This window comes from Pantherophis guttatus, chromosome 3 (assembly GCF_059756535.1).
Source record: "Pantherophis guttatus breed Tessera chromosome 3, ASM5975653v1, whole genome shotgun sequence".
NCBI classification, from domain to species: Eukaryota; Metazoa; Chordata; class Lepidosauria; order Squamata; family Colubridae; genus Pantherophis; species Pantherophis guttatus.
This window is the reverse complement of record NC_142065.1, coordinates 114,551,976-114,577,237: the sequence shown is the minus strand read 5'-3', so window position 1 is coordinate 114,577,237 and position 25,262 is coordinate 114,551,976. Positions and strand designations below refer to the sequence as shown.

General features: G+C 44.7%; 1 protein-coding gene across 1 annotated transcript; it reads left to right on the top strand.

The window, feature by feature from the left end:
* The first annotated feature begins 3,659 nt into the window (after positions 1 to 3,659).
* TMEM121 (transmembrane protein 121) lies at positions 3,660 to 6,487 on the top strand. The gene has a single exon (XM_034409940.3). It carries the CDS (start codon positions 3,782 to 3,784, stop codon positions 4,718 to 4,720), a length of 939 nt encoding a protein of 312 aa, XP_034265831.1. The 5' UTR covers positions 3,660 to 3,781; the 3' UTR covers positions 4,721 to 6,487.
* The last annotated feature ends 18,775 nt before the right edge of the window (positions 6,488 to 25,262 follow it).

The window sequence follows — 25,262 nt, the reverse complement described above, 5'->3', positions numbered from 1 at the left end:
GTTCTCTCCAAATATCTCTCAGTTCTATATCTTCCATCATATCAAAAAAGGATTTAGGTAATTTCGCACATGTTGAGATCTTTGATAAACTTTTTTTATCTTTCTGTGTATCTATTACTCCATTCCAGTCACCCATTAATATAAAAGATGTATAATCCCATTGTATTATTTTAGTATGTATATGTACCATTAACATTCCAAGATAGGAATTTAGTTGCCATCTTTAGCCTTTCGAAGCCTCATGAGCATCAGTTGAACATCCTCCTCCACCTTACTCTTCGGCCTAGCCCCCCCCCCACTGCTTCTGTTTTTTGAACTTCTTGAGGAAAATGTTGAGGTTGTTGCATTTTTAATTGTTGTTCTGGAAGTTTATAAATTGCTCGGGTCAGTCGTTATTCTCTTGGCTCTCCCTTCTTAGATGGTTCCAGAGTTGGGGGTAGGCCCCCAAGATCCAGGTCTTCTTCCATGGTGATTCCTCCAGCTGCAACTTCAGCATAAGTTTGTTTCTGCTTTCCATCTTTTTCTTCTTGTAGCATCTCCATTTTCTTTCTAACCCCCCCCCCCCGGTGAGGGTGGGTATCCAGCCTTTAGAACATTAACATAAAAATCTTTTGCCTTCCAAACTGTGTTTAACCAGTATCTTTCTCCACTATAAGTCACTATTAAACCAGTTGGAACATCCCATCTGTACGGCACTTGTTGATTTCTCAGTTCATTTACCAAAAAGCCAAAATCCTTTCTGCTTCTTAACATTTTTGGAGGGATCTCTTTCAAAACCGCCACTTCTTGCCCAGCCACTTGAACCTTATTCTTGTAAGAAGCTTGTAAGATGTTGTTTCTAATCCTCCTGGTTGTAAAATAAATCACCACATCTCTTGGCAACTGTCTTTGTCTTGCCAACCAGGAGTTAACCCTGTAGATTTTATCAATTCGACTTGCCACATCTTCTGGTCTTTCTTTAATTATCTCTGCAATAGCTTCAGCACAAATGTCCTTTAGATTTTCCTTACTATTTTCTTTCAGGCCTCTCAATCTCAAGGCAAATTCCATGGATCTATATTGTAACATTACCAATTCATCATCCACCTTCTCTGTTTTAGTCATAATATCTCCTACTTTGTTTTCCAAATTCAAATTGGCCTCATTGATTTCTTCCACTCTCTCTTCCACCTGAATAACAAGTTTTGACAATCCTGAGACTGCAAAAACGATATCATCTCTTATTTCATCATGCTTTACTGCAACAACTTCTTTAATTGACTTTATATCTTCCTCAAATTTCTTTAATTTCCCTTCCACAATTACTGTTAGGTTATTCATAGCTGCAGCTTGGTTATTCATGGCTTCTTTCATAAATTCTTTGAGATCATTAAAAGCAACCTCCTGACTCTGTGAGTCAGCCTGAAGTTGTGCTTTCTGTGTCACTACAGACACTATTGGAGAACCTCCTCCTCCTTTAGCAACTCCTGGCTTAACTTGTTTAGAAGCCATCTTTTTTTTTTTAAAGGATCTTTTTTCCTTTCAAAGCCACAAAATCCCTTGAACAATTTTCAAAAGCTTGTAATTTATAGTCTCTAATTTATCAAGCAAGATAGTCTTTTCTCCACAAACTCTCAATTCTCAGCAGCTTTAATCCACTTTCACAGTGCAAAGTTCTCAATAAGCACTTTCGTTTCTGACTTTCACTTTCACACCCATAACAAAGGTGCCATCTTCAGCCTCCAGCTCAAGGAAATTCAGTTAGAAACAATGTAAGTCCGGAGTTAAGCACTGTTACTTTAAAGCTTGTTCTCCTGTTTCCGCTCTGCCTGCGCTTGTAATCAATTAAACTCACTTTTGCCAGCAGGATTGGACGCGGCGTCTGGCTCTGTTTAAACAGAGTTGTCCCGGATTCGGAGCTTCTTAGTGGGCTGACTGGGGAGCTCTCACCCTCCAAGCCTCTGGAATTATTCCAGAGGACTTTTGGGGAGCTCTACTCACACCCACCGGCTCTCCTCTCCTTCTCCCAATGGAGAGGTTTTTCAGCCGCCAGACAGCCGATTAGCGCTGTCAAAGCGGCTTTTACGAAATCGCGGGGCTGGTGGTCTAAGGAGACCGTCCACGACACCTGCGGTGCCAACCGGAAGTCGGAACATATCATCTTTGGTGGCCTTGCCTGGCGGCAAATATTTGATTTTACATATTATAATGGCTGCATGAATATCATTTGCACAAAATTGGAAAAATAAAAATACACTAACAGAGAAGGAATGATAAAAAAAATCTTAGAGTGTGCCGAGATGGACAAATTAACAAAAGAACTTAAAGAAAAGGAAGATATGTATGTAGTATGGAATAAATGGTACAACTGGCTGAAGATTAGAAATAGTGAACAATAAGAACAGGGGAGAAATTATAAATGTAAAATGTTTATAGGATAAGGTATAAAATGTACAAAATTAATATCATGATTGTTAGGAATTATAATGTAAATAAGAGAAAAAGGGACAAGAAGGAAAAGTACAGTATAAGGGGAAATGGGGGAAGATGTAAATATTAGAAGATGACTGTTACGAAACAGTTGTAAAAAAGGAATTTATATTATGTGTTTTGTGTTTGTTGTGTTGTGTTATAAATAAAAATTAAAAAAAGAATATCAGAATATAAATAATATTTCCTTTCCTCTGTCTTAAACAGAAAGTATCAACCTTAATATAAGATTGGGTATCTCCCTCCAAAAGGCAAGAACCACAATTTTAGAAAAGCAGTTAAAAGGAGGCTTATCAAAGGCAATTGCAGAACAACAGTATACTGTTATGCTGCAAATGTAACTTTGCCTAAATTTTCTTGATGACAGAGCTTCTTCTGTATCATTTGCAAAGCCAGCACAGTTTCCCAAATGCAGGTTATTTGCTCCCCTCTCTCAAAGTATTTAAGGTGTTTTGTAATACAAGGTTGTAAAACAGAGGAGTTGCTACTTTCCTCTAACTCTCAATACCCATGCTGAAAAAGGCAGCTTCTTGAATCGCGTGACTGAAACTTCCCTTACTTATTTTTCTTCTGGGTTTTTATTTTCCAGCTCAGAATGGATAGTAGCAAGAAAGAGATGCTGGATCAGAAGCCTCTCTTGGAAGTACAAGTATTACTCTCCATGGATTCTGCTCCGGATAGAGTCATGGATGGAGGAGCAGGGGGACTTACAGGGGAAAAGATACCCTGGGAAATGATCGCCCCTGTTTGCAGCTTTGAAAAACTCTGAATCATTCAGCTTTTGGAGAGCAATAAGTTTTGACCTGCTATTCTAGCATGCTGCCTGATCATTTGATGCCTGGTCATTTCTTTAATTGCTGAAAAACGTGATGAGCTGCTGCCAAGAATCCCATAAGGAGGATTATCTACAAGCCAGTGAGGGCTTCCTCATTCTTCAAGAAGGACATTAATAGTGAAAAATTAAACAATTATAACTGAAATGAAGGTCTTCTCAAAGATACTATCAGAAATGCTAACAACATGCATGGTCAGAAGGTGAATGCTGTGGGGAGCAGCAAAAGATCTTTCTGCTGGTGGAAATCTTGATCTATATGCAGCAAACAATTCAGATAATTGCTATACTTTTGAGTGATCAGAACTTGAGAGTATTTGATGACAGGTTCATCTGTCATTGCCTTACTGGAATTTCTTTTATAATTAAGTTTCACTGCCAACACTTTCAATAGATTTCACCCGTGATAAATGTAAGGCTGGCCCTTGGAGCAATACCACAAAGTGGGAAGAAAAGGGTGGGTAGTTCCATCATCTCATCATGGTGCTTCCACCTCCAGATAAGCACCATGTGTGTCTTACTACCATTGTTATTATGACCAGCATGGCATTCATGGATGCTTATCTGGTAGAGCAGAACCAAGGGCCTCGTAAAATTGGTGTCTGCATCATAGTTCTGGTAGGAGACATCTGCTTTTTGATTGTGCTGCGCTATGTGGCCGTCTGGGTGGGGGCTGAGGTGAAGACAGCCAAACGGGGCTATGCTATGATTCTTTGGTTCCTCTATATCTTTGTGCTGGAAATCAAACTGTATTTTATATTCCAGAACTATAAGGCTGATAAGAGAAATCTGGAGACGGTGGCTAGAAAGGCACTGACCTTGCTTCTCTCTATTTGTGTGCCAGGATTATACCTAGTGCTAGTAGCCTTGGACAGCATGGAATATATACGTACCTTCCGGAAGAAAGAGGATTTGCGAGGGCGTCTCTTCTGGGTGGCCTTGGACTTATTGGATATCTTAGATATTCAAGCCAACCTGTGGGAACCACAGAAGACTGGTCTGCCAATCTGGGCAGAAGGACTCATGTTCTTCTATTGCTACATATTGCTCCTGATCCTGCCCTGTGTTTCTTTGAGTGAGATTAGCATGCAAGGAGAGCATATTGCTCCCCAGAAAATGATGCTCTACCCTGTCCTGAGTCTGGTGACCATAAACATGGTTACCATATTCATCCGAGCCATTAATATGGTCCTGTTTCAAGACAGCAGAGTCTCTACAATCTTCATTGGCAAGAATATAATTGCCATTGCTACCAAGGTCTGCACATTCCTAGAATATAAGAAGCAAGTGAAGGAGTTCCCACAAAATGCCATTGCACTTGAGCTCCAGCAGAACTCAGTGCCCCACAACCAGACCCTCCACAATACACAAGGCCTTCCTCATGAGCCATCCCCCACCAGGGAGATTTTGGACACATGATGAGCCTCTTCTTAGATATCAGCATTGGTTCTTGTTTGCTTGGGTGGAGAGAAGGGGCAAAGAAGTAATACTGCTCTCATCCCAGCATAGAGAGTTGCTTCCAGCACAAGATTTTAACAAATGGAGGAACATCCCCTGCAACTCAGGTATTTCCAAGGGGCCCTCTGGAAAGAAAGCAAAACCAATGGACCTTCCAAAAAGAACCTCATCCACTCCAGCATCTGATCTTTTCTATCTGTTTGTTACCTGTGCTTCAACTTGTAAGAAATGAGAATTTGTTATCACAGCCTTTTTTAAAGAAAGGGACAGGGCGGGATGGGGCAGGATGGGAGAATCAGGACTGGCACTTCAGTCAGCGCACCAGTATATTGAGTCTTATTGGAAATGGTTGTGTTTACAGTTTCTTATTTTCAAACAAAACAAAAACAAAAAAAGGTCCCGTATAATCGCTGCAGAAAACTGGATTTGGGGCAGTTTTTTAAATCTTTGCTAAGTAGATCCTTTGCTCTGTTCAGTTCCTCTCAGCAAGCAGCAGCCTCACTCATTCGGCCAGGAAAGTTCTAACATTGCCAAAGTCTTCAGCCAGCCCTTCAAAGAATCTTATTTAACATCACATCTCATATTTTAAGAACATTTATTATAAATCATTTATAAAATGATTCAGTGCAAGATTTCTATTTTTCAGAAAACAAGTATTTCTGTTTCATTCACATGTATGCACACTTCAGTTCTGATGGCATGAAGTTCCAGAGCTTTTCAGGCTACACTGGCCTGGGAAAATATACAGGTAGTACTATAAATGGAAACTGATATTCTCAGAATGATGAACATTCACTTTTATTCCTGCAGCAGCTTAATTTATAACTCTGCTGCTTTTATATGAACTACACAGACTGCCTCTAAAATAAGGCATGGGACAATCCCTTTACGCAAGAACTATTGGGACACAAAACAGAGCAACAGTTTCCCAGCAAAAATGTTGCACAAGCCTGAAAGCAATGCAAGACTATTTTTTTCTTAATGATCTCCCATCCTCTCACTGGTGTCTTGATCACATACCAACAGATTTTTCCAGTGTATGCTAATTCAGATACCAGATTGGATACCTCATTTGGCCATGCATATCCATTCCTCACTTAGCAACCTGAAACAAGGAATCAAATTTGGTATTTTGCCATACTATCCCCCATAAAAATATATAGTCAATCTTATTGTGGTGGGATTTACTATATGCTTTTAAAGCTCAGTCTTGTCAGTAGGTAAGGGTATGAACATTTGGCCTATAAATTGAAAATATTCAACTTGTTCATTACAGCGGACAATAAAAGCAAAAGAATTGGCAGAAGAGAATCTAAACATTCTTGTATAAAGTAGCCATTCTCTCAGCCAAAAAAGCAGTAGAGGGGAATATAAAGGGAAGAAGCACTAGGAACATAAGTTTTGAAGATATTACATATCCTGAAACATGCAAATGTTTAAGGATAATGCAGTCTTGCTCTGGATCTGGGGTAGGGTATTGGGCATTAACCAAGTCACTACCTACATTGACCTTACTGCTCTTACTAGTTTACTAATTTTAGGCTCCCAAAACATGTTCAGGGTGTTGCTATCCCTGAAGACTATATGAAGATGCTTAGTGCATTTCATTATTTTGTCAATTGTCTCAGGTCTGTGTGATGTAGCTCCAAAAAGTTTAGTTACACCTAGACCTGTGCATTTTATTTTGTTTGAAGATCATTCTATGTAATAAAGGGTTCTGGACACCCACCCACCAAGCTTTCTTTTTTGACATGCGTATTTTCCTTTTGTGGTTATTGTTGCTCTTATTTATCCAGAAGTTAGCATGCCCCCTATGAATATCAAAGGTAAGAGCAATGATTTAATTTTTGAACAAAGAGTCTTGTTTTCTTTCTAGTTTATGCGAAAAGGACATTAATTGATTAGAGCAGACAAGATCCACAAACCACTTTGTGAAAGAGAACCCTTTCAACATAAATTCATCAGAAGAATATAGTTTTTAAAGAAACATGGTTGAATAATTTGAGAAGGTACAAGGAAAATGACTGATTCAAAATAGCATTTCATGTGCCAAAGAGTAGCATCAGAAAGGACAATGATATCCATGAATAAGGATTTTATTTTATCAAACCAACTCCTAATTCTATTGGGCTATTGTAGGTTTTCTATGCAAAATATATAATATACTATAATAAAATATAATAGGTTTTTCATTATATTAAATTATATTTAATTTAAATATTAAATATATATATGACCTAATTCCAAGCGTAAACCATTAAATACCAAGTCAAATAAGGAGGTAAGGAGTAAAGAGAAAGGAGAAAAATACAGATATAAAGTAGATGTGGTAAACATACCCAGAGTAAGCTACAAAAAACTTAAATGCCTATACACTTAATGCTCAAAGTTTACAGAACAAACAGGATGAACTCGAAATACTAGTACATGAGGGCAAATATGGTATAATGTAGTTGCCATTACAGAAACTTGGTGGGATGAAACTCATGACTGGAATGTACTAATAGAAAGATACAAACTTCAAAAGAAACAGACCTAACAAAAGAGGAGGTGGAGTTCCATTATATCGGGTGTCAAATTCAAGGCCTGTGGGGCAAATCCAGCCTCTGAGGTGCTTAAATCTGGCCTGTGGGGCTGGCCTGGAAATAGCAAAGGACCGGTCCGTGGTGCCTCTGGCAGTCAAAATGGGGCATGGGGGTGCACAGCCCGGATGGCCTCCTGCAACACTCTGCTGGCCAAAATGGGGCATGAGGAGGCCACACGAGCCCCCCCTGCACCCCATTTTCAGCCTGGACAGCTTTCTGCAGCACTTGCCAGTCAAAACGGGGCATCGGGTACACGAGGCCCCCCCCATGCCCTGTTTTGGCCAGCAAAGTGCTGCAGGAGGCCGTCCAGGCCAAAAAGGGCATGGGGGGGAGGATGCCCCATTTTGGCTGGCAGGGTGTTGCAGGAGGCATCCGTCCCATCTCCTCCCCTCCCCTGGCCAGCCCAAAGAGGAGAACTACAATGCTAATCCTCGAAGAAATCCAGTTTGACACCCCTGCATTATATGTCAGAATTCACTTCCTCTCTACAGAGATGCACATAACAAAGGATGAAAGCTTTCTACAATGCATATGGGTCAACATAAAAGGAAAAAAACCAGTAGCATTGCCATAGGTGTATACTACAGGCCACCCAACCAAGTAGAAGAAGTAGATAATCTTTTTGCTACTCAGTTAAATGTATGTAGGAAACACCACAGTAGTAATGGGGGACTTTAACTACCCTAACATCAACTTAGAGGCAAACTGCATCAAGTGGGAGTTCAAACAGATTCCTGACCCAGCTAGCTGACAACTTCATCACCCAAAAGGTAGAAGAGGCAACTACAGGGACAGCTATATTGGACTTTATTCTTATTAAGAGCGAAGAAGTGATAGTGGGGATTGAAGTTGCAGGAATTTTAGGGGAGAGTGACCCTGTCATATTAGAATTCAATATAAAACAAACACAAGCAACAGAGCATAATCAAACCAGTGTCTTAGATTTTTAAAAAGCTGATTTCAACAAACTCAGAGACAGCTTGGGAAGGATACCATGGATGAAAATCTTAAAGGAGCAAATCGACTGAAGAAGCTTGGGAAACTCAGAAAAATACAATTATAAAAGCCTAGCAAGTTGAATACTACTAAACAAGAAAAACAAGAAATCCAAGAAAAAAGCCAACATGGTTTTACAAAAGACTCTCAGACTAATTGAGAGGGGAAAATAAGAACAAAAAATGGAAAGAGGGACACATAATTAAGGCAGAATACCAACAAATAGCCCAAACCTGTAAAACTGAAGTTAGGAAAGCTTGAATAATGTAAAACTTGCAACAAATGTCAAAAACAATTTTAAAAGTTTCAACACAAGAGTCAAAAAAAACAATCCACTAATGGGAAAAGATGGCAAAGGAATAACAGGCAATAGAAAGAAAACAGAAGTGCTTAATTCATACTTTGCATCTGTCTTCAAGCAAAAAGAGAACAATACTCAACATTCCAAAAACAGAACTGTAAATTACAGGTTAGGAATGCAAATTAAAATATGCAAAAATGAGGTAAAAGTCAGCTTTTAGATGGATGCAAATCATCAGGTCCTGATGGACTACATGCCAGAAGTCTGAAGGAACTGGCAGACATGATTTCAGAACCATTGAAACAAAGACCATGGAGCACCAGGGAACTACCTGAGGACTGGAAAAGAGCTGATGTGGTTCCCATCTTCAAAAAAGGGAGGAAAACATATGCAGAAAATTATAGACCAATCAGCCTGACATCAATATCTGGGAAGACTTTGGAAAAGATAATCAATCAACAAATCTATGAACAGCTACAAGCAACAAGCCAATATGGGTTCATGAAAAAAAGATCATGCCAAATCAATCTTATTACATTCTTTGACAAAGTGACTAAATTAGTGAATCAGTGAAATGCTGTGCACATAGCAGGGGTGAAATGCTACTGGATCGGACCGGATTGGCCGATCCGGTAGCGATGATGGCTGGTAGTTCGGAGAACCAGTAGCAATGGCAGCTGGAGGCTCTGCCCACCCGCCCACCCACCCCATTCCCCGGAGTCGGGGAATGCACCATTCTCCGACTCCGGCCTTGTCGCGGAGCCGCTGCCTGCTTGCCTTTCGCCACGCGGTGTATCCTACTGCTCACCTTTCTCCCGTGGCTGGCTGTCAGGGAAGGCAAGCACCCAAAAGTTACCAGAGTCGCTCACTCTCCTTCTTGAATGAGCCACCACCATCGCCGCTCTGGTCCATGCGCCGGCTGTGCAAGCGCACACTGTTTATTTAATTCACTCATCAGCGGCAGGTTGGGTGTGCGCTTGCGCAGCCGGCGCGTGGACCAGGGCGGCGATGGTGGCAGCTCATTCAAGAAAGAGAGTGAGCGACTCCGGTAATTTTTGGGCGCTTGCCTTTCCTGACAGCCATCCGCGGGAGAAAGGTAAGGACACGCCGCTTGACAATGAGAGAGCGGGCAGTGGCTCCAGGGCAAGGCTGGTATCGGGGAATGGTGCATTCCCCAACCTGGTTGAGGCAGGTGGTTGCCCCAGGGAATGGCGCATCCCTGGGCCCTGGCCCCCGCCCCAAAGCGAAGAGAGAGCGGGTGGCGAGTGGGTGGCAGAATAGAAATTTTAAAAGTTTTCCTACCGGGTTCTGTGGGCGTGGCTTTGTAGGAGGGAGTCTTGTGACTGAGTGGGCATGGCTGTGAGTGACATCAAGTTGGCCATGCCCAATCACTCACAGGACACCCCCCCCCCACCAAATCACGCCCACAGAACCGCTAGGGAAAATTTTTAGATTTCACCCCTGGCACATAGTATACTTAGATATCAGTAAAGTATTTGATAAAGTAGACCACAAGCTACCTCTTGGCAAGCTAGAAAAATGTGAGATAGACAACACCACCACAAGATGGATTTATAACTGACTTACTCAACATGTAATTCTCAATGGAACTATGTCCGCATGGAGAGAAGTAAGTTGTTCCATTTAAGTTTCCGTACTCTTCAATATCTACATAAACAATCTATACAAGGTAATTGAAGGGAAACTCATCAAATTTGCAAATGACACTAAGCTGGCAGGAATAGCCAACATCCCAGAAGACAAACTCTAGATCCAAAAATATTTTGACAGACTTGAACAACGGGCCCTATCCAACAAAATGAAATTCAATATAGATAAAACTAAGGTTTTACACTTAGGCAAGAAAAACTAACTGTATAGATATAGACTAGGTGAAACTTGGCTTAATGCCAATAATTGTGGGAGGGATCTTGGAGTACTAGTGGACAACCATTTAAATATGAGCCAATGGTGTGCAGCAGCAGCCAAAAAGCCAATGCAATCATATGCTGAATTAATAGAAGGACAGAATAAAGATCATGTGAAGTTTTAATACTGCTTTACAAAGCGTTAGTAAGAGCACACTTGGAATACTGCATCTAGTTCTGGTCACCACAATATAAAAAAATATGTTGAGACTCTGGAAAAAGTTCAGATAAGAACAACAAGAATGATTAGGGGGCTGGAGGCTAAAACATATGAAGAATGGTTACTAATGGAAAGAAGGACTACAGGAGACATGATAGCAGTGTTCCAATATTTGAGGGACTTGGGCTCCTACAAACACGAGAAGGTCAAACTATTTTCCAAAGCACCAAAAAACAATGGATGGAAACTAACCAGTTTCCAAGAGCCTTGATAGTACAGTGGTCTAAGCACCCTGTTATTAACACAGCTGCCTGCAATTTACTGCTGGTTCGAATCTCTCCAAGGCTCAAGGTTGACTCAGCCTTCCATCCTTTCTAAGGTAGGTGAAATGAGGACCCAGTTTGTGGGGGCAATAAGCTGACTTTGTATAAATATACAAAAGTATGAAGGCTTAACGCATTGTAAGCCGCCCTGAGTCTCCAGAGAAGGGAGGCATATAAATCAAATTAAAAAAAACAAAAACAAAAACAAAAAACCAGAGAGAGAAGCAACTTAGAACTAAGGAGAAATTTCCTAATGGGCAGAGCAATCAACCAATAGAACAGCTTGCCTTCAGAAGTTGTGGTGCTCCATCACTGGAGGCTTTCAAAATGAGACTGGACAACCATTTATCTGAAATGGTATAGGGTCTCCTGCTCAAACAGGGAGTTGGACTAGAAGATCTCTAAGATCTCTTCAACTCTATTATTCTATATTCTATGTTTTATGACATGACATAGCATAGCATAACATAGCATAACAGCATAACGTAACAACATAACATATAACTACAATCTAACCTAATCTAACCTAATCTAACCTAACCTAACCTAACCTAACCTAATCTAACCAACATAACATAACATAACATCAGATAACATAAAACAGGACATTTCTCCTTATATCATTGTGCCCTTGTAGGAAATTATTTTGGGATTATTATTTTTTTAAAAAGCCCATTAGCTGTAGTCTTTGGTCAGAGACCTTAGCTTTATAATATAAATACTGATGCATTTGTATCAAGCATACTCAATAAAGCACATAGTGTCAGATAGTACAAATGCTTTTTATTAAGGTTATACTGATTTAACAATAAGGCTTATGCTAAGCTCATGTATTCTATTCAATATTTACATTCATCTACTAGAGACAATATGCAGAGGAATAATGGTAGGGTCCTCAGGAACAAAGAAACAAACCCTGGGGGCAATTGCCAAAATTTTGGAAGACAGATTCAAGATTCAGAAAGATTTTGACAGACTTGAGCATTGGATCCTATCCAACATAATGCAGTTCACTTAGGCAGGAAAAACCAAATGCACACATATAGACTAGGTGGTACCTGGCTCAACAATAGTAACTGTGAGAACTTGAAATTTGATGTCCTAGTGGACTACCATTTAAATATGAGCCAGCAATATGCTGCAGCTCCCAAAAAAGCTAATGCATACCTAAACTGCAGCAACAGAGGTACAGCAACAAGATCACAAGAACTAGATATTACCATTCTATACTGTACTATTGAGGCCACATTTATAAGATAGGTAGTCATCAATTTATGACCACAATTGAGCACTATTTTTTGGTTGCTATGTGAGATATTTGTTAAATGAATTTTGCCCCATTTTATAATCTTTCTTGCCACAGTTGTTAAGCGAATCACCACATTTGTTGTACCATAGTTGTTAAGCGAGTCTCGCTTTCCCATTAACTTTGCTTGACAGAAGATTGCAAAAAGTGATTGCATGACCTTGGGACACTGCAACTATCCATAAATATCTGAATTCTGAATTTTGATCACATGAACTTGGGGATGCTGCAATGGTTGTAAGTGTGAAAAACAGTCATAAGTCACTTTTTTCAGTGCTGTTGTAACTTTGAATGGTCACTAAACAAATTGTTGTAAATCGAGGCCTACCTGTACTGGTTCCAAATTCTGGTTCCCACGATTCAAAAAAAGACTCTGGAAAGAGTGCAAAGAAGAGCAACAAAAATGGTAAGAGGTCTGGAGGCTAAATTGTACAAGGAACAGGAACTAGGTATGTCTAGTCTAACAAAGAAAAGGAATAGTTGCTACATGCAGAATGGGACATGGTGTGGCCAGTACAGCAAGGCCAGCTCACAGCTGCCAGCTCGCCATTGTCAATTTGCCTCTGCCAACTCACCGCTACCAAGTCACCACAGGACAACTGCACACGGCCAACTTGCCACGGGAACAACTTGCCACGGGCAGCTAGAGACAGAGCTGGGTGAGTGGCAAGGAAATGGGTAGGCAGGGTGCAGAGTGGCTGCAGCGGCCAGGGGATTCCCATTACACAACATCTACCATGCCTAATTCTGGGAGCTCTGAGAGCTTGATGCGGCAGTGGCAACAACAGCCATTGCTGAACAGCCCGAACTCCCTGCCCACCGCTGCCATTGCTGAACAGCCTGAACTCCAGATGGCCTGGAGCTTGGTGTGGCGGCAGCAACAGAGGTGGCAAGTGTGAAGATGGAAAGCCCCCGGCTGCTGCCACCATCACTCTGTGCTCTACTGACCACTCGCTCACCCGCCTGGCTCTCCCTCCGGCCATCCACAGTGAGTTGTCCCTGTGGTGAATTGGCTGTGTTGAGGTGTCCTGCAATGACTTGGCAGTAGTGAGTTGGCAGAGGCAGGTGAGCTGGTGATGGTGAACTGGCCGCACTAAGTTGTCTTAGCCCTGGCTACATGATAGTTGTCTTCCAGTGCTTTAGGAGCCATCACAGAAAAGAGGGGGCAAACTTAGTCTACAAAGCTGAGAGTAGGTCAAGAAGCAATGGGTGGAAGTGTGTTAAAGAGAGGTCCAAATTGAAGAGAACCAACCTAGAACTAAGGAGACATTTCCTAACAGTGACAACAATTTACCTCAAGTTGTTGTGGGTGCTCCAACACTGGAGGTTTTTAAAAACAGATTGGACAAGCATTTGTCTGTTATTCTGTTAACAGAATAACTTTAACAGAATAACTTTATTCTGTTATTCTGAGAAACTTCCTGACAATTAGAGAACAATTAACCAATGGAACTGTTTTTCTCCCGGAGTTGTGGATGCTCCATTGCTGAAAAGACATCCATATATCTGGGATGGTATAATGTAGGACACATCCAAAATCCCTTCTGGCTCTGTGATTCTTAATCCAAATGGACATTGCACCTCATCCATTACTCAGAGCCAGGCATGAGGGAGTTGTACTCCTCTGCCTTAAGCTTGCTCACCTTTATTGCTTATTTCACAGTGGCCGTGATGGGAGCAAGATACTTTCTAAAATCTTGCCTATGTTTAACAGGGTTCATCAAAAACAGATTATGCCAAACCAATCTTATTTCATTCTTTGAAAAAGTGACTAAATTATTGGATCAGTGAAATGCTGTGGTCATAGTATACTTAGATATCAGTAAAGTATTTGATAAAGTAGACCACAACCTATTTCTTGACAAGCTAGAAAAAAAGTGAGATAGACAACACCATCACAAGATGGATTTGTAACTGACTTACAAATCATACTCAACATGTAGTTCTCAATGGAACTATGTCCGCATGGAGGGAAATAAGTTTATTTATTTATTTATTTATTTATTTATTTATTTATTTATTTATTTATTTATTTATTAGTTCGATTTATATGCTGCCCTTCTCCGGAGACTCAGGGTGGCTTACAATGCATTAAGCAGTAGCCTTCATACTTTTGTATATACCTGCTTAGTAGGGCTTTTTTTATTATTAAAAAGTTTTATCAAACATTACAACAATTTTTCCCTGTCCCTCTTCCCCCCACTTCCCTCCTCCACCCACCATCCATCCCCCATCCCCCCCTCTCCCTCCAACCCCCCTCCCCCCACCCTGGACTTCCCAGAGCAATGAATGAAATCAACTTTTTCTTTTTGAATTATGTTTTGTTAGTTGAAAGGGGAGTTAAAGAGCAAGAGGGAATTAATAGCCTACAGAAAGTTAGCATATTTTAGTTTATGTTTGTTAAATGTTATACCTTAGTAGAGCTTTTTGGCCCCCCAAGCAATGTTCTATTTTATACAAAGTCAGCTTATTGTCCCCACAAACTGGGTTCTTATTTTACCTACCTCGAAAGGATGGAAGGCTGAGTCAACCTTGAGCCTGGTGAGAATTGAACTTGCAGTAATTGCCCGCAGCTGGCATCTAAGTGCTACTTTAACAGCAGCAGTTTAGTCTGCTGCGCCACCAAGTTGTTCCATTTAAGGTTCCATTTAAGTTTCCGTACTCTTCAATAGCTACATAAACAATCTAGACAAGGTAATTAGAGGGGAACTCATCAAATTTGCAAATGACACTAAGCTGGCAGGAATAGCCAACACCGCAGAAGACAAACTCTAGATCCAAAAAGATTTTGACAGACTTGAACAATGGACCTATCCAACAAAATGAAATTCAACATAGATAAAACTAAGGTTTTACACCTAGGCAAGAAAAACTAACTTGTATAGATCAGGGGTATCAAACTCAATTTTATTGAGGGCTACATCAGGGTTGTGTTTGACCTCGAGGGTCCAGAGTGGGCATGGCCAACTTGATGTCACTTGTGTTGGAGTCACCTGTGGTGGCCTGAGTGCTCTACAACAAAAATGGGCTCCCAGGCTCCATTTTCAGCTGCTACAGCCTCCTGCAACCCTCTCCCAGCAAAAACTGAGCTTGGGGGGAGTTGCACGTGGCCCTCATGAGCTGTTTTCGCTGGCAGAAGCACCGCAGGCTGGTCCTTTGCTATTTTCAGGGTGGCCTGAAAGGGTGACCACAGGCCAGATCTAAGCACCCCATGTACCATATGCAGCCCCTGTGCCTTGAGTTTAATGCACCTGTTTTAACAGTAAGGCTTATGCTAAGCTCATGTATTCTACTGAATATTTACATTCATCTACTAGAGAAAATATGCAGAGGAATAATGGCAGGGTCCCCAGACCAAAAAAAACAAACCTCACCTAAAAAATGAACTTGAATTTTATACTATCTTGAATAATATCATGACTTTATGACAGAACCTTTAATAGATTAACAGAGTTGGTAGCAGGGGTGAAATGCTACCGGTTCAGGCCAGTTCGCCCAAACGGGTAGTAAAATTGCTGTGCTGATCATTGGAACTTTTTTTTACTTTTTCAAAGCATTTTTTTACTACCTATTCGCCCGAACCAGTAGTAAAAAATGCTTTAAAAAGTAAAAAAAAAAAAAAGTTCCGACGATCAGCTGTGCGACACTCTGCAGTGCCAGGCAATTGGAACTTTAAAAAACTTTTTTAAAGCATTTTTTTTACTACCAATCAGCTGTGAGACAATCAGCTGTGCCTGATTGTCTGTGAGGTTCCTGCTTGTTGCAGGGGCCATTTTGTGTGAAGTCCAGCTGCTTTTGCATTATGTGTGAATCAATTGTGTAGCTTTTGTGTTATTTTTGTGTAAAGTGTGATAGTTGGTTTTTGAGCTCCCTGTGACTCTGTGAGGTTCCTGCTTGTTGCAGGGGCCATTTTGTGTGAAGTCCAGCTGCTTTTACATTGTGTGTGAGTCAGTTGTGCAGCCATGCCCACCCGGTCACATGACCAGCAAGCCATGCTCATCCGGTCACATGCCCACCAAGCCACGCCCACAGAACCGGTAGGGAAAAATTTTTAATTCCACCACTGGTTGGAAGGGACCTTGTAGGTCATCTAGTCCAACCCCCGCCAAAGCAGGAGACCCTACACCATTTCTGACAAATGGCAGTCCAATCTCTTTTTGACAGCCTCCAGTGATGAAGCTCCCACAACTTCAGAAGGCAAGCTGTTCCATTGGTTGATTGTTTTCACTGTCAGAAAATTTCTCCTTATTTCTAGGTTGAATATTTCCTTGATCAATCCATTATTCCTTGTCTGGCCTTCAGGTGCTTTGGAAAATAGCTTGACCCCTTCCTCTCTGTGGCAGCCCCTCAAATATTGGAACACTGCTATCATGTCTCTCCTGGTCCTTCTCTTCTCTTCACTAGACTAGCGATGCTCAATTCCTGTAACCATTCTTCATACGTTTTAGCCTCCAGTCCCCTAATCATCCTGGTTGCTCTTCTCTGCACTTTTTCTAAAGTCTCAACATCTTTTTTATAGTGTGGGGACCAAAACTGGTTGCAGTATTCTAGGTATGGTCTTACTAAGGCTTTATAGACTGGTATTAGTACCTCACTTGATCTTGATTGTGTCCCTCTGTTAATGCAATTTAGGATTGCATTGGCTTTTTTTGGCTGCCGCCACACACCACTGGCTCATTTAACTGGTTGTCCACTAAGACTCCAAGATCCCTCTCACAGTTACTGCTAGTAAGCCTGGTTTCACCCAGTTTATATGTGTACTTTTGGTTTTTCTTACCTAAGTGTAGAACTTTACTTTTCTCTACATTGAATTTCATTTTGTTAGATAGGGCCCAGTGTTCAAGTCTGTCAAGATCCATCTGGATCTTGAGCCTATCATTTAGAATGTTAGCTATTCCTGCCAGCTTAGTATCATCCACACATTTGGTAAATTCCCCTTCTATTCCTTCATCTAATTTGTTTATGAAGATATTGAAGAGTACTGGCCTAAAATGGAACCTTGTGGTACCCCACTGCTTACTTCCCTCCATGTAGACATAGATCCATTAAGGACTACTTATTGAGTATGGTTTGTCAGCCAGTTACGAATCCATCCGGTGGTGATGCTATCTATCTCACATTTTTCTAGCTTACCAAGAAGTACTATATTTTTTTGCTTATTTTAACTTTTATTTCTAGTCTATCTTTTACAGTTATGTTTTTGGTAGGTTGGGCTATGGTTTCTTTTTGCGTGAAGATTGATGCAATGAATGAGTTAAACAACTCTGCTTTCTCTCTCTTGCCTGTTACTTCCTTGCCGTCTTCTCTCTTTAGTGAACTGACTGTTTCCTTGATTTTTTTTTCTTGTTATTTATATGTTGGAAGAAACTTTATTTATTTATTTATTTATTTATTTATTTATTTATTTATTTATTTATTTATTTATTTAAATTTCTATACCGCCCTTCTCCAAATAGGACTCAGGGCGGTGCACAGCCTAAGTAAAAACAAAGCATACAAAATTTAAAAAACAGTATTAAAATAATTAAATATTCTGGCCGTAAATTAAAACAACCCAATTTAAAATCAATTTAAAATTTAGCTCAAGCCAGCCCAGCTAGTTGAAATAAATAGGATTTCAGGGCCCGACGAAAAATCCGGAGGTCTGTTATTATACGTAACTCTGGCGGAAGGTTATTCCAGAGGGTGGGCGCCGTCACAGAGAAGGCTCTCCCCCTGGGGGTCGCCAGCCAACATTGTCTGGCGGACGGCACCCTGAGGAGGCCCACTCTGTGCGAGCGTACTGGCCGGTGGGAGGCTATTGGTGGCAGTAGGCGGTCTCGTAAGTACCCCGGCCCTAAGCCATGGAGCGCTTTAAAGGTGGTCACCAACACCTTGAAGCGCACCCGGAAGACCACCGGGAGCCAGTGCAGCTCGCGCAGGAGAGGTGTCACATGGGAGCGCCTCATCGCCCCCATAATCCCCCGCGCGGCCACGTTCTGGATCAGCTGGAGCCTCCGGGTGCACCCCAGGGGGAGCCCCATGTAGAGAGCGTTGCAGTAGTCCAGGCGGGAAGTGACTAGTGCCTGAGTGACTGTGCGTAGAGAGTCCCAATCTAGAAAGGGGCGCAACTGGCGTATCAGGCGAACCTGATAAAAAGCCCCCCTGGCCACGGCCGTCAAATGGTCTTCTAGAGACAGCCGTGCGTCCAGGAGGACGCCCAAGTTGCGAGCCCTCTCCGTGGGGGCGAGTGATTCGCCCCCAAAAGCCAGCGATGGCGTCAGCTGGCTATATCGGGACGCTGGAAGCCACAGCCACTCGGTCTTGGAGGGGTTGAGTCGGAGCCTGTTTCTCCCCATCCAGGCCCACACGGCCTCCAGGCACTGGGACATCACTTCAAGGGCATCGTTGGGGTGGCCTGGGGTGGAGATGTACAGCTGGGTGTCATCAGCGTACTGATGGAACTCCACCCCGAAGCCACGGATGATCTCACCCAGCGGCTTTACATAAATGTTGAACAGAAGGGGCGAGAGGACCGACCCTTGTGGCACCCCACAAGCAAGGTGCCTCGGGGTCGACCGCTGCCCCCCCGTCAACACAGATTGCGACCGGTCAGAGAGGTAGGAGGAGAACCACCGCAGAACGGTGCCCCCCACCCCCAACCCCGCCAACCGGTGCAACATGATACCATGGTCGATGGTATCAAAAGCCGCTGAGAGGTCTAACAGGACCAGGATAGAGGAGCAACCCCTATCCCGAGCCCTCCAGAGATCATCCACCAACGCGACCAATGCCGTTTCCGTGCTGTGCCCAGGCCGGAAGCCGGACTGGAGCGGGTCTAGATAGACAGTTTCATCCAGGTACCGGGGAAGCTGTTGCGCTACCACACTCTCAACAACCTTCGCAACGAAGCGAAGGTTGGAGACTGGACGATAGTTAGCCAAAACAGCTGGATCCAGAGAGGGCTTCTTGAGGAGGGGCCTCACAACCGCTTCTTTCAAAGCGGCCGGCAGGACCCCCTCACTCAAAGAAGCGTTAACAATCTTCTGGAGCCAGCCTCGTGTCACCTCCCGGGAAGCCAGTACCAACCAGGAGGGACACGGGTCCAATAAACATGTGGTCGCGTTCAGCCGTCCCAGGACCCTGTCCATGTCCTTGGGAGCCACAGGATCGAACTCCCCCCAGATAACACTCTCAAGATCTGCCTCAGTCATCCCGTCCGGACATACCCAGTCAGAGGCCAGCCCTTCCCGAATCTGAGCGATTTTGTCATACAGATACTGCACAAAGTCCTCAGCTCGGCCCTGCAAGGGGTCATCCCGCGCTTCCAGATGGAGGAGGGAGCGGGTCACCCTAAACAGGGCGGCCGGGCGATTATCTGATGACGCGATAAGAGCGGCAAAATAGCTAGATTTCGCCACTTTTATCGCCACTAGGTAGGTCTTAATATGAGACCTCACCAGTGTTCAGTCGGATTCGGAGCGGCTGGTCCTCCAACTACTCTCCAGGCGTCTTTTCCGGCGCTTCATCTCCCTAAGCTCCTCGGAGAACCAAGGAGCTAGGTGAGTTCGGTGCCAGGTCAGAGGCCGCAAAGGCACGACACAGTCCAGGGCCCCGGCAGCCGCACTATCCCAGGCGGCCACCAGGTCCTCAGCCGAGTCATGAGCCAGAGTCTCAGGAAATGGCCCAAGCTCCATTGGGAACCTATCAGGATCCATCAGGCGCCTGGGGCGGAACCACCTGGTCGGTCCCGCCTCCCTGCGGCGGGGTGCAGCCGTTAGAAAGTCCAGTCGAAGGAGCGAGTGGTCAGACCATGACAAGGGTTCGATGACTATATCCCCTGTATCAAGGCCACTCGACCACTGACCAGAGACAAATTTAATTTAAAAATTATGTTTGACTTTTGTTGCAAGTCTTTGTCCATTCTGAGCCTTTGCTTTCCTGACTTCATCTTTGCAGATTCTGGTTATATGCTGATATTCTGCCTTAGTTGTGTGTCCCTCTTTCCATTTTTTTTTTGTACTTGTCCTTTTTGTCTTTCAATTTGTCACATAAATCTTTGGGCAGCCATGCTGGTTTCTTCTTAGATTTCTTGTTTTTCTTTTTCAATATATTGTGTTGGTCTCAGGGATGTCCCTGAGATGATTCATTAGTTAAGTCCAACAATGAAATATATGGTGCAAAAGCTAAAATACTGGTAAAAATGTGTAAGCACCGGGAGGATTTTTTATCAGGTCCGCCTGATTCGCCAGTTGCGTCCCTTTCTGGATCGGGACTCGTTACGCACGGTCACTCATGCCCTCGTCACCTCCCGCCTGGACTATTGTAATGCTCTCTACATGGGGCTCCCCTTGAGGAGCACCCGGAGGCTCCAACTGGCGCAGAGTGCGGCCGCGCGGGTGGTAATGGGAGCGACATGGCGCTCCCATGTAACACCTCTCCTGCGCGAGCTGCACTGGCTCCCGGTGGTCTTCCGGGTGCGCTTCAAGGTTTTGGTTACCACCTTTAAAGCGCTCCATGGCTTAGGGCCTGGTTATTTACGGGACCGCCTACTACCACCAATAGCCTCCCACCGGCCAGTACGCTCTCATAGAGAGGGACTCCTCCGGGTGCCGTCAGCCAAACAGTGTTGACTGGCGGCCCCTAGGGGGAGAGCCTTCTCTGTGGGGGCACCTACCATCTGGAATGAGCTCCCCCCGGAGATACGGAGGATCCCGGATCTGCGCTCCTTCCGCCGTGCTGTGAAGACCTTTTTATTCCATCAAGCGGGCTTGGCCTGATTTCTTCCCTTTTTAAATATGTAAATTTTAATCTGTTTTTAAATTATTGGGGTATTTTAATTTGTCTGGGCCAAAAAGTTTAATTTGATTTTATCGGGTTTTTAAATTTTGTGTATTTATGTATTTTATTGTTGGCTGTTCACCGCCCTGAGTCCTTCGGGAGTAGGGCGGTATACAAATCAAATAAATAAAATAAAATAAATAAAATAAAAGCAGAAATAGATTGAAGAATAAACTGACAGAAATTGGGCAAAGAACAAGAAAATAAGAAGCCTTAAAGCCAATTAGCAGACTCTTGAACTAAAGATAAAAATGAATAAATTTTTGTGAGATTTTATCAACATACATAAGGAATATCCAAATATGTTATCAATCCTGCCAGGTAAACCAGACAGGAAACACTACTGGATGAGCTAATTCAACTTTATTATAAACCTACATTAATATAACCTTGTCACATGATCAAGTTTCATAGGTGTCTTACACTAACTCAGGGGTCCTCAAACTAGTAAGGAAAGTAAAGCCAAAGTTTTTTGCCAGCAGAGTGCTTCTGGGGGCCAGGAAGGCCCAAAACGGGGTGCACGGAGGCCCCGGGAGGAGAAAATGGCATTCTCTGCCTCAGCTTCTTAGCTCAGGCTTCCTCTGTCATCCATCTCTGGACTCAGGGCGGGGATCAACCAGTGCACTCCAAGCAGGCAATCAGCCGTGGTGGTCCTGACTGGGCCTGGGGAGTAGGTGCCTCGCTGCTGTGGCTTCCAGCGGGAGGGGGGCGATGTGGGCTGTGCAGCCTCACAGTCCCTAGCTGCCTCCCACTGGCAGCCACAGGACGTGAGGATGTAAAAGGAGCAGCAAAAGGAGCGACATTCACCAAGGTGCAGGTGTCCCGGCAGCAGGAACTCTGTAGCTGGCCCTCCAAGAAACAGGCATGGCATCAGTAGCAGACAGAGAGGGGGGGCATGTGATGTGGACCACCAGAAGTGCCTGCTCCATCCCATGTGGCTGGGACAGGGCAGGTGGCTGCCTGACACATCCAGCAGGCTGGACCGCATGCCTCTCCCATGTGCCTCTGCATTTGGCTACTGCTGCCGCTGTGGGTGAAAAGAAGATGAGGAGGGTTTGGAGCAGATGCTGCCCACTTTGTCCCATCTCTTTTGGCTTGTGGTTGGAGAGCAGGTCATCACTGATTATCTCCTTGGCCCCCTCGTGGGTCTGGCACCACCGAGGCCACCAGCAGCTCGTGCAAGTCCATTAGGCCTCTGCCGTCACTGCCCGGAGCACCAGGCCTGGGGAAAGCTTGATCCCCATTGGTGCTATGGCCACCCAAGCCCAGCCGGGATCGCTTGCCTTCCCCCTCATCTCTGCTGGGTCTGGGCAGCCAGGGCTCTGATAGGGATCTGGCTTTCCCCACTCACGGTGGCCATATTTTGCCTGCTGGGTCTGGTTGTGGTTTCCCATCTCTACTTGGTCTTTCTAGCTGGCTGCTTTGCCTCCTTTGGGCTGGGTGGGTCTGCCAAGCAGTGGCAGAGTTCTCACCCAGGAGCTGCCAGGGGTAGAGACCCCGATGACATGCCTCCTTCACTGGGGATGCTTGGCAGGGAGAACTGAGCCCTGCCCTGCCCTGCGAGGCAGTAACTCCAGAGCGCTTTCAGGGTGCTGCCCGACCGAAGCAGCTCCTTCAGACAGAGCTCCTGAGGCTGCAGTCCCTTCCCTGGACTGAAGGCAGCTTTCTGTCTTGCAGCCTCCCCCACCCCCTGACCGCTTCTCTGTTCTGAGCTGAGGGTTGCAGCCAAATTCCCCCACTCGGCTGGCGTTCCAGGAAGGTGCAGCTTGGGGGTAGTGGGGCTTTCCTGAGGCGAGTTGGCAAGGCGCTGCCTGAACTGGTGTCTGGGGCTCAAAGGCCCTCTTCCTCCTGCCTTGGGACAGGTGCCACTTCCTACCCTGCACCCCGCCACACTTTGGGGAAGCCCGGCAGCTGCCACATGTTGGATTTGATAGCAGACAGGGAAATGCTGCGCCCTCCCTCACTTCCTGCAGGGCGTGCTGGCGAAGCCCCCCTGCAGTCGGGGGGCTTCCCCACTACTGCAGTCGGGTTTGCAAGGGGAACATGTTCCATGGGGAGGAGGGAGATATGCACCCATTGCACTTGGCCAAAGGGCGTGGGTGGGTGGAGGAACAGCTGTGTCTTGCTGGAAGAGAGGTGATGCTGGTGGGTGGACTGATGCACATGGGGAGGAGAGCGCATGGGTGATGGCAGCATCAGAACCCTCCTTGGCTCTTCCCCAAAGCACCTCGCACCAGCTGAATCCCTTGCCCTGAATGCCGCTGCCGTTCCCTGCCTTGCTCAGGAGGCTTGCCCTTCTCTGCCCAGTTTCGGTGGGGCAGGCAGAGTTTAATATTTGCCTCCGGGGAGCGCACCGAGGGGGAGTTGGAGTGGCCAGATCCCTTCCAGGAGGCCCTTGTGACAAAGAGGGCCCGTCGCCTCTACTTCACACTGACAGGTGTCAGGTGGCAGCAAGTCAATGTCACCGGTTAGGAACACGCCCCCCCCACAACCTCTGGCCCTGTGGATGTCCCCTCTGCTGTGGATGGGCTTGCATGGTGGCAACAGGAGCAGGAGCCCTGCACTAAGGATGGTTTTCCTCCTCCCCGCTCAGGAAAAGGGTTTTGATGCAGCATTCTGAAAAAGCAGCATTTTAAGTTTTCTTAATTGGAATATGCGAGCACATCTTCCATGCTCCTCTATCCCTCTTTGTAGGTTTCAGATTGAAGTTATGGGCTCCCCAATCAAGAGCGGGGCTGAGGGGAAGCCAGCCTTAATTTCAATAGCCAAATTGGGGGCGGGAGGGGGAGGGAGAGGTAGCAATTTCTGGGAAGGCAGGCCAGTCTAGTAATTTCTCATTTTCTCTTCCCCCACCAATTAAGGGGCAGGCAGGCTACTATACTTGTTAGTCTAGCTCAGCCCAGGAAGGCAGAGGAAACCCTTGTGCCAGAAGAGGCTTCCCTGAGTCTCATGGGTGCTGCTTCAGCCACAATGAAACACGTTATCTTGGCAAGGAAGCTATTGGGGAGGGGGCAGAGGAATCAAGCCCAGAGGAGAAGCACCCCTTTTCCTTCTTCTGTGTTCTGACACTGAGGGAGTGGTGGAGGGAGAGCAAAAGGAGGGAGGGAGAGCAAAAGGAGCCTGTGTTGGTTGGGGGACTTGGTCAGGGAACAGTCCCAAGTATGCAGGAGGTTGCTGCTGAGGAGAGCCTGTTTCCAGGTTCTGGAGTAAACCTGCTCCTTTGTCTCTATAAGGAGGCCCAGCTTTTGGGCTGAGTCCCTTGCCTCCCACCCACCCAAAACAAGAAGAGGCAATGCCTTCCCTGGTTTGTTCTACTTATTGATTGTAAGCTCTTGGGACTGAGAAGAGTTGCAGCAAAATTGAGTTTCCTGAAATTGACCACTAGACTATTAAACAACTTTAAAAAATGATATAGTAAAAAGAAAAGAGCAACATGCAAACAAAAGCAAATAAAACACCCCCAGGAGCAAAACAAATTGAAGTTTAATTTGTGTGTATTGTTTAATGAACTGTTAAACTGGCCATGCCCACCCAGTCACATGACCACATAGCCATACCCACCCAGTCATATGACCACATAGCCATGTCCCCCTCAGCCAGTCCACCTCCCCAACAATCTGAGAGACCATGAATTGGCCCCCTATTTAAAAAGTTTTGAGGACCCCTGCTCTAACTTACAACCAGTGGTGAGGTTCAGCTGGTTTGCACCAGATCAACCAAACTGGTAGCTAACTTTTTGTGCAGTTCGGCGAACCGTCTTATCTCATCACTGGCTGGCCCTGCCTCGCCCCTCCCAGCCACTCCTTTTCTCACCTCACCTGCCTTCGTGCTCGTCCTCTTGCGCGCAGGCTAGCTGCTGTTCGCCAGTTTGCCTCGCTCGCCCACTTGCCTCATTCACCTTCCTTCATGCTCATCCTCATGCCCATGGCCTAGCTTAAGGTGACCAGATTTTAACATTGGTAAAGAGGGACATTGTGGGCGTGGCTTATTTTATGGGCGTGGCTAGCTGGTCATGTGACTGGGTGGGCGTGGCTAGCTGGTCATGTGACTGGGTGGCCATGGCTATGTGTATAGGGTAAGGTGA